At 44.2% G+C, this 9,528-nt stretch overlaps 1 protein-coding gene across 1 annotated transcript; it reads right to left on the minus strand.

Moving 5' to 3' along the window:
• Nucleotides 1-5,910: 5,910 nt before the first annotated feature.
• LOC125517293 (uncharacterized) lies at nt 5,911-7,189 on the minus strand. Its single transcript, XM_048682482.2, has 4 exons — nt 7,112-7,189; nt 6,879-7,022; nt 6,424-6,564; nt 5,911-6,387 (listed from the first exon to the last, which is right to left on the minus strand). Exons 1-4 carry the CDS (start codon nt 7,187-7,189, stop codon nt 5,911-5,913), a joined length of 840 nt encoding a protein of 279 aa, XP_048538439.2.
• Between the last annotated feature and the right edge of the window lie 2,339 nt (nt 7,190-9,528).

Here is a 9,528-nt window from a genome sequence, read left to right on the forward strand (position 1 = left end):
GATCTTGCTTCCTTTGAAGATAATCATAGGAAAGTCTTTCATGAGTTGTTGAGAGCGTTTCATGACGACTTTCAAGTTCCTCATACTTAACATGAAGATTTTTTATGTCTTCAATTAAGGAATGAGATCGGGTCATTTCAGCGTCTAGCAGATCATCGCTTTTGTCTAATAGTTTTTGAATATGTTCCATAGCTTTCTGTTGTTCAGTTGCAATTTTAGCAAGTGTTTTGTAGCTGGGTTTGGAATCACAATCAGAGTCATCTTCACTAGATGTTTGATAGTGATTAGTGCGTGTGTTTACCTTGGCACCACGTGCCATGAAGCAGTAGGTAGGAGCGGAGTAGTCCTTGTCATTTGCATCGGTGTCGGTGATGAAGTCATTGTCTTCAGTGTTGAAGATGGACTTGGCAACGTATGTTGTAGCCAGACTCGCAACGCCAGAATCGGACTCCTCCTCAGACTCCACCTCCGCCTCCTTAGAAGCAGACTCCTCCTCTAAATCCATTTCATTGCCAACAAACGCACGGGCCTTGTCAGATGAGCTCTTCTTGTGTGATGAAGACTTGGAGGAAGACTTGGAAGAAGACTTTGAGTATTTCTTCTTCTTCTTGTCATCAGAGTCATACTCCTTGCTCTTCTTCTTCTTCTTCTTGTTCTCATTGTCCCACTGCGGACACTCAGAGATGTAGTGGCCAGGTTTCTTGCACTTATGGCATGATCTTCTCTTGTAGTCATAAGCAGAAGCTTCATCATTCCTTGAGCTTGAAGACTTTCTGAAGCCTTTCTTCTTGGTGAATTTTTGGAACTTCTTCAGAAGCATAGCAAGCTCCTTTCCAATGTCTTCAGGATCATCAGCACTGCTGTCGGATTCTTCTTCAGATGTGGAGACAGCTTTTGCCTTCAAGGCACGAGTTCGCCCATAGTTGGGACCGTAGATATCTCTTTTCTTAGAAAGCTGAAACTCATGTGTGTTGAGCCTCTCAAGTATGTCAGACGGATCGAGTGTTTTGAAATCAGGACATTCTTGAATCATCAGGGCTAGGGTGTCAAACGAACTGTCAAGTGATCTCAGGAGTGTCTTGACGACTTCATGCTTGGTGATCTCAGTAGCGCCGAGGGCTTGAAGCTCATTTGTGATGTAAGTGAGTCGATCAAATGTGAGCTGGACATTCTCATTGTCATTTCTCTTGAAGCGATTGAAGAGGTTGCGAAGGACACTGATTCTCTAATCTCTCTGGGTTGAGACGCCTTCGTTGACCTTTGAGAGCCAGTCCCAGACTAGCTTAGATGTTTCCAAAGCACTCACGCGGCCATACTGTCCTTTGGTCAGATGACCACAAATGATATTCTTGGCAGTAGAGTCCAGTTGAACGAACTTCTTGATGTCAGCAGCAGTGACACCTTCTCCAGCCTTGGGAACACCGTTCTTGACGACATACCATAGGTCGACGTCAATGGCTTCAAGATGCATGCGCATCTTATTCTTCCAGTAGGGATATTCAGTTCCATCGAAGACGGGGCATGCAGTGGAGACTTTAATTATCCCTGCAGTCGACATAGCTAAAACTCCAGGTGGTTAAACCGAATCACACAGAACAAGGGAGTACCTTGCTCTGATACCAATTGAAAGTGCGTTATATTGACTAGAGGAGGGTGAATAGGCGATTTTTATGAAAGTATTCAAAACGTGGAAGTTTCGAAGACAAACGATAGAAATAAACCTATTACCATGCAGCGAAAGGTGGACTACACTAGGCAAACCATAGTCAAGTATTCAATGAAGTGAAAGCACAATGACTAACAGCAGCTAGGTAGTAAGGATCAAGTAGGAAGATATTATGAAGCCAAACAGAACACGCAGTCACTCAGTGAAGACAAAAGGTAGTGCAATCATGCAATGACTTCACAAGGACCAACGGTAAGTAAAGGGAAGGGAAGGATGAAACCAGTGACTCGTTGAAGACAATGATTTGTTGGACCAGTTCCAATTGCTGTGACAACTGTATGTCTGGTTAGGGCGGCTAGGTATTTAAACCTGAGGACACACAGTCCCGGACACCCAGTCCTGAACACGCAGCTCAGGACACCCAGTCCTCACCGTATTCCCCTTGATCTAAGGTCACACAGACCTCGCCCAATCACTCTGGTAAGTCTTCAAGGTAGACTCCCAAACCTTCACAGACTTCGTTCACCAGCGATCCACAATATCTCTTGGACGCTCAGAACGCGACGCCTAATCGGCTGGAGGATTCACAGTCCTCAAGTGTAATAAGTCTTCAGATCACACAGACAAGAAGACTTAAGTGATGCCTAACACTCTTAGGCTCTGGGTGGTTAGGGATTTATCCTCGCAAGGAATTCTCTCTCAAAGGCTTCGAGGTGGGTTGCTCTCAAACGACAAAAGCCGTACTCTAACTCTGAGCAGCCAACCGTTTATGGTTGTAGGGGGTGGGCTATTTATAGCCACTAGGCAACCCGACCTGATTTGTCCGAAATGACCCTGGGTCACTAAGGAACTGACACGTGTTCCAATGGTCAGATTTCAAACTCACACGTCAACTTTACTTGGGCTACAAGCAAAGCTGACTTGTCCGACTCTGGACAAGATTCGCTCTCATAGTCTTCACTCGAAGACATAGGTTTTGGTTAAGCATCACTTCAGTCATTCTGACTGGTTCTCTTGGACCCCACTTATCAGTACGGTGGTTCCTATGACTCAACAAAGAAGAAAAACAACTACGAAAGATCTAAGTCTTCGAGCTCCATAGGCTTCATGCGATGTCTTCTCTTGTCATAGTCTTCAATGTGAATATCTTCATATACCACCTTTGACATCAATGTCTTCATACATTTTTAGGGGTCATCTCTGGTAGGAAAACCGAATCAATGAGGGAATTCTACCTGCGTTATCATGCAATTCTCACAAACACATTAGTCCCTCAACTAGGTTTGTCGCCAATACTCCAAAACCAACTAGGGGTGGCACTAGATGCACTTACATAAACACACCAGTCCAGGCAATAATGAACAATTTGAATAAAAAACATGGAATTGAAGTGTCCATTCACATGGCCTACAGGGCAAGGAAAGCAGCTAAGGAAGTTGTCCAAGGAGATCAGAGGGTACAATACACTAGGATAAGGGATTACCTCCAAGCTATGCTGGATACCAATCCTGGAAGTAGATGCATTGTTACAACAAAGCATTTAAAGACTCATCCTAGCAAAAACCCTATATTTCATGGCTTGTTCATGTGTCTCAATGCTTGCAAAGAGGGCTTCCTAAATGGTTGCAGACCCTTCATAGGTACTTGCATAATTATTTCCCCAACATCTTTCCCATTGCGTTTGGTTATGTTTGGTACTAATGTGTTCTGTTTGGTTTTAGGTGTTGATGGTTGCTTTGTTAAGTGGACAACAGGGCAACAAATATTGTCTGCAATTGGAAGAGATGGTACTACAACATCTTTCCCATTGCATTTGTAATTGTTGACAAGGAATACACTGCCAGCTGGTCCTGGTTTCTAACCCAGCTCAAGTATGCTCTTGGTGGTGACTCAGGGAAGTATGGCAACTACACTATCATATCTGATAGACAAAAGGTACCTCACACATCATCATTCTTATATTTACTAAAGTTTTACCATGCTTAGTAATGTCAAATTGTTTGTTGTTATACTATATTTTGAACACTAGTTATTTAAACAAGGCCTTCTTAAAGCCATAAACAATGTCTTCCCAAATTGCCCTCAAAGATACTGCCTTAGACATATTTATCAGAACTTTCAAACAGCTGGCTTTAGAGGTGAAGAGTTAAAGAAGTATATCGATCAGGCTAGTTATTCATATAATGAGCATGGTTTTGATCAAGCAATGGAAGGCATGAAAAGAGAGTGTGAGGCAGCTTGGAAATGGCTTAGAAAGATACCCAAGCATACATGGGCTAGACATGCCATGGATAAAAATTGTAAAACTAATTTGGTTGTTAACAATATTAGTGAAGTTTTCAACAAAATGATACTTTATGTGAGAGGGAAACCAATTAAAACCATGGTTGATGGCATCAGAACTAAATTGCTAGTTAAGTTCAATGCAAACAGGACCAAGACTAAGACAGCCAAGTGACAGATATGCCCAACATATGCTGAAAAGCTAGAAGAAGCAAAACACCGTGCTAGATACTGTCAGTCCATCAAAGCAGGACCTGATCTATACTAGGTTAGCTGTGGAGAAAGCACATATGCAGTAAATCTGCAAGTGCACACATGTGGGTGTAGCAAATGGGACATGACTGGTGTTCCTTGCAAGCATGGTGTTTCTGCAATTAACAAGGCAAAACTTCATCCAGAAGATTTTGTTAGTGATTTCTTCAAGAAACCAATGTACCAAGCAGCCTACAATCCAATTGTGTATCCTGTGCCTAGGACTGATCTATGGCCAAATACTGGGACCCCTGACATAGAACCACCAGTTTTCAGAGACAAGCCAAGAAAGAAGCAGACTAACAGGAGAAGGAATCAGTTTGAGAAGCCAGCTCCCAAGGATACTTCAAGGATGGCAACAATAACCTGCAGCAATTGCAACTTAACAGGTCATAAGTACACTAGCTGCCACAAAAATCTGAAGCCAGCCCTAGTAATGAGAAGGAACCAACACCAGGTTAAATCTTGTGTATATATGTTGTCACTACAGGTTAAATCTTGTGTATATTTAATACTATGTTCTAATCTGTCTATATGTTGTCACTGCAGGAAAACAAGAGAGTTGATGCACCAATGGCAGCTCCATCTGCTCCACCAGCAGCAAGGGCAAGAGCTCCTGCTGCAACCAGTGCAACACCAAGGACAGCTCCATCTGCAACTAGGGATGCACCTAGGGCAGCTCCTTCTGCTCCTGCTCCAACAAGGCCAAGTTCATCTTCTGCTGCTACTGATAGGCCTAGTTCATCTTCTGCTATTGCTGCTAGGACAAGGGCAAAGAGAACATTCATACCACCAAGAGTGTCAGGTACTGGAAGAGTGAGAAAGCCATCATACAAGATGTCTGACTGGTTCAATTGTTCTCAAGGCAGCAAGAAGTGATGTCATGTTGAAACATGTTTAATTCAGCCTATTTTGGCTAGTTTGTGATGAATAATATTAAGAATTTCATGTTGAAACCAGTTAGTTCAAGTCTAAGTGGTGGACTATGTAATGTACCTAATGGTTGTGATGCACTATGGTATTCTGGTTATGATGATATGATGATGAACTTATTAGTTATGCTGTTTTCAAGAAGTTTTCATTCTGTTGTTGTGATGATGATCATAGTTTTCATAGTTGATATGATGATGATCTTAGTTTTCATGGTGTTGATATGTTGGTGATCATAGTTTTCATAGTTGATATGATGATGATCTTAGTTTTCATAGTTGATATGTTGGTGATCATAGTTTTCATAGTTTATATGATGATGATCTTAGTTTTCATGGTGTTGTTATGATGGTGATCACTTGGGCATTTAGGGTGCCTCGGCGTCGACAAAAAAATTGCACAAAAATAGTGTGGCCTGGGGCTCGAACCCAGGACCAGTGGGTAGTAACCATGCGTTCAATACCAATGGGATAGTGCTAGTGATCTTGTTTGAGTAGCATCCGCAATTTTACTTATATTTAGTTAGGCACACACTGTGTTGAGAGTGCGTTGCGACCGGCACGCACTCAACTTAATCCAACCTGATAATTCATCACAAACTGAACTTAATTAAAGCTGATAATTGAAACTGATAATTCATCACAAACAACATACAATCCAAAGTTCATTGCTACAGAAATAATAGAGTTCACCACAATAAAGCTTAACACATTACAAGCTTTCCTCCATAGCTACTACAAAAGACATCATTGATGCACATGGTCAGACAACAACACAACTTAGTCCTCATCACAAGTAGCCTTAATCTGGTGGAGCTTCCTCTTGTTGCTATCACCTGCTGTCTTGAGCTCAACAATGTTGGAAGCAAGAGTACTCTTCTCCATGGTCAACTTCTCCTTCACTTTCATCAGCGCAGCAATGCAACAATCCACCTGTTCCTTCTCTTTCTTCATGTCATCCTTCTCTTTCTTCAGGTCAGCATAGCAAATCTCCAAAGTCCTCTTATCAGAACTCAACTTTTCCTTCTCTTTAAGATGGTTGAACTTCAAATTCCTAATGACAGTGGCTTGAGCTACATGAATTTGCTTTAACTGGTCAACAACAACCTTCAATTTTTTGATCTCAGCATCCTTTGTCATGCTACTTTCCACACTCACTGGAATGTTCTCAGCATCATTCTTCTGGTTTACCTCAGGATGGCTATCCTTATAATCCAAGAGGTTGTTCACATCTTCAACAAGCTTCTCATATGTCTCCTGCAACTCTTTTTTCTGCTGTGTGAGATTGTGTACAATGCATGAATGCTCCAGGCATGCCATCTTGTTATTATGCTGGCTATCCTCATACATAAGCCACAGCTTATGAATAGCATTCTGCAGATGCTCTGGCCAATGCTCATCTACCCACTGCACCAATGCATAATTTGCAACACCCTACAACAGAAAAAATCAGTTCAAAATTACAGACATTACTTACAAATTCAGTTAAATAGTTGATTCAGAATCAGATTCATTTAATGATGACTAATTATGAAAACTACAACTAAGAACAATACCTATGAACCCTCGAACTAAATTCAGTAACTACGAACCCTACAACTAAATTCAGTAACTATGAACCCTATAACATGAACAGTAACTATGAACCCTAGAACATGAACAATAACTATGAACCCTAGAACATGAACAGTACCTACAAACCCTAGAACAAGAATTGGAATGCTGCAAAGACACAACTTGAAACTTACTTCAGTGGCACAGGCAATGAACCTCCTCCTAGTGCTTATCCCCTCAAATGCAACATATTTCCTCCCTGGATTCCCATGCTCACAAATCACATTCAAGTCGTCAGCAAGACCCTCGAACGACGGCTCATCAATTGTAGCTGGGGTCTGAGAAATCCAACAAAAACTTGTTCAAATCGAGCAAATGTTGAACCCTAGAAACCATATAACACAAATGAGTAATAGAAGGTTCTGACCTTGACAGGGGAGTCATCGGAGGAGATGTACTGCACGGCGGAGCCCTCAGTGCTCTCGCTGTCGCTCCAGGACACCATGGCGGCCGGCGGCGACCCGAGAGGAGAGGAGAAAGAGGGAGGGGAGCGAGCGAGCGAGATGTGCTCGGGCGTGGGAGGTTTGTCTCTCGCGACCCGACCGCGTCGGTCTTAAGGAAACGGTGTCGTCTGCGCGTCCGTTAGGACACGTCAGAGATTTTGGGCCCCACCTGTCGGAAACGCCCTCAACCGCGCCAAATGACAGGTTCAGTGCACTCTGCAAAACTTTTACTGAATGCGCGATGGCTTTTGCAAAAGATTAGCGACCAGGTTGTTTTCTGCAAGAGAAGCCCCAAATGTGGTGGTTTCTAACAATTCACTCAGTATTTTGCACATAACCCCTCTCTCCTTAATTGTAGGAAAATTATGTGTATCATTCGTCGTCTCCTTCTGTCAGTGCCCATCTGTTTCTATTCCATAGGAACTCGCCGTCGCGGCTAATAAAAGTTGTCGCCGCCGTTAAGAGCTCAGTCCGCAGCAGCCGCAGGCACTTCCACATGGAGCTACATCGCCGACGCCGCTCAATGGCGATCCCCGCCGCCACACGAAGTTGCCCTCGAGTGAGTAGCGTGAGTTGGTCGTTGACGTTGATGCGAGAACGGATCCGCCGCCACGATGCAATGGCGACTCGACTAGCATAACTCTGCCTCACGTGCCGGTGTGTCCTCACTCGCACAATGAGCCGCTTCCACCTGGATGATTAATTTTCTGTCTTGAACTGAATTTGTTTTGTTCTTTAAAATCTCGCACGGGCCATGATTTCGTCATGTAATCCGTCGATGTTTGGTGTCGTGAAAGTTGAATTCATGATTCTCTATTTTGAGTAGTTGTGAACCAGTCGGATATAGGAGTATACGGAAATGCATAAGAGATGAAGTTTTTGAATAAAAGCTTCTGAACTTGTATGCATTCAACGAGCGAGCACGACAGAACTGTGTTGCCTCGATTCAGCGGTGCCGTTGGATCTAAAGTCGGCGGCCGACTCGCCCTCCTCCTTGGCCCTCGGGGCGATCTTCCTATGGCGTTAAGATATGGCGTGTGCCATCGAGCGGCGGCAGAGGTGCAGCCCCATGCGGCAGTGGCGGCAGGAGCTTTCACCGGTGTCGACGACAACTCCCTACAAATAGAAACAGACGGGTCAAGGAGAACGATGCAATACCTCCTAAATAATTTGCCTACAATTAAGGAGAGAGGGGTTATCTGCAAAACACTCTTAAGTGGATCTGGAGGCAATCCCACATGTGATCTATCACCGTACATTACCAATCTCACGCCCAGAACAAATAGTTTCCAGATTTTCACTGAATATGCGTTTTCACCTGATACATCATCAACATAAATACTTTCACGGGTAACATAAATATTTCATATCATGAAAACTGTTATAAACGTATAAAAATCAAAACTATAATTCATTAGCAAATAAAGTCTTACTACACCATGTATATGGGATTACATGATATATATATAGTAATAATAAAATCGCGAATACGCAAAGCTTATGTATCTTTCATTAATAGAAGGAGTTGAAATGAGAACACAGAGCGGGTACATCGCATGGCACAACCAAATATGACGTGAACATGGTGCCCTAAGCAGAGAGCATGGGATGCTCAGCCTAAACAGGAGCTACAACATGGTGCTAAACTACCCAGACCAACAAAAGCAACGCAAACTAAGACAATGCCCTAACACTCGGAATCTAGTACCAGACATGGCATAAGCCAGCAAGATGACGCCTTCATGAAGGGGAACGCCGCCGTCGTTCAATCCAAGGAACTGGATCTGGGGTTTCCCCTGGCGCTCGAAGAGGGGCTCGGAGAATAAGCCGTGGCAGCGGCTCCAGGAAGGGTACGCACCCGCAGGTGTCGTCGTTGCCAGCATCAAGCAGGGATTTTGCCCTGGCCAATGTCCGAACAATCCCAAAGCCGTCGGGACTAGATCGGAAGACAGGAACATGTCGTAAGCTAGAGCCGCCATCGCCAAAATGGGAGCTTTGCCACCGGAAGTGCAAGCATTGGACCTGGCGGGGGTGGGGCGAGGCAAGGGGTGGCGGTCAAGGTTGGAGAGGCGACGACATGATGAAGAGGAACCAACACATGGGATGCGACGACAACCGACATGTCGACGAGCCAGGATCCGGAGAACGCAAACCTGGATCGACGAAGCCAGAGCAGCCAAACCACCGGCGAACCCAGGAAGACGAAAGGAGCGCAACTTCCAGAGAACCGGGGCCAAAAACGTTACGGGAGGAACTCCGGCGAGCTGGACCCTGGAAGACGCAGGTTCAAAGCCAACCGGGACCACAAAGGCAAGGGCAAATTCCACCGTGTGCAGGCCGC

The sequence above is a fragment of the Triticum urartu genome, chromosome 6A, assembly GCF_056163025.1.
Source record: "Triticum urartu cultivar PI428250 chromosome 6A, HENAU_Tu73, whole genome shotgun sequence".
Lineage (NCBI taxonomy): Eukaryota > Viridiplantae > Streptophyta > Magnoliopsida > Poales > Poaceae > Triticum > Triticum urartu.

Excerpts from the sequence above, each read along its gene's own strand:
- LOC125517293 (XM_048682482.2), bottom strand. The coding sequence starts at position 7,189 with ATGGTGTCCTGGAGCGACAGCGAGAGCACTGAGGGCTCCGCCGTGCAG. Across the intron at positions 6,565-6,878 it reads TCATTGCCTGTGCCACTGAA|GGTGTTGCAAATTATGCATT; the intron begins GTAAGTTTCAAG and ends TTTCTGTTGTAG. Across the intron at positions 6,388-6,423 it reads GCCTGGAGCATTCATGCATT|GAGACATATGAGAAGCTTGT; the intron begins GTACACAATCTC and ends AAAGAGTTGCAG.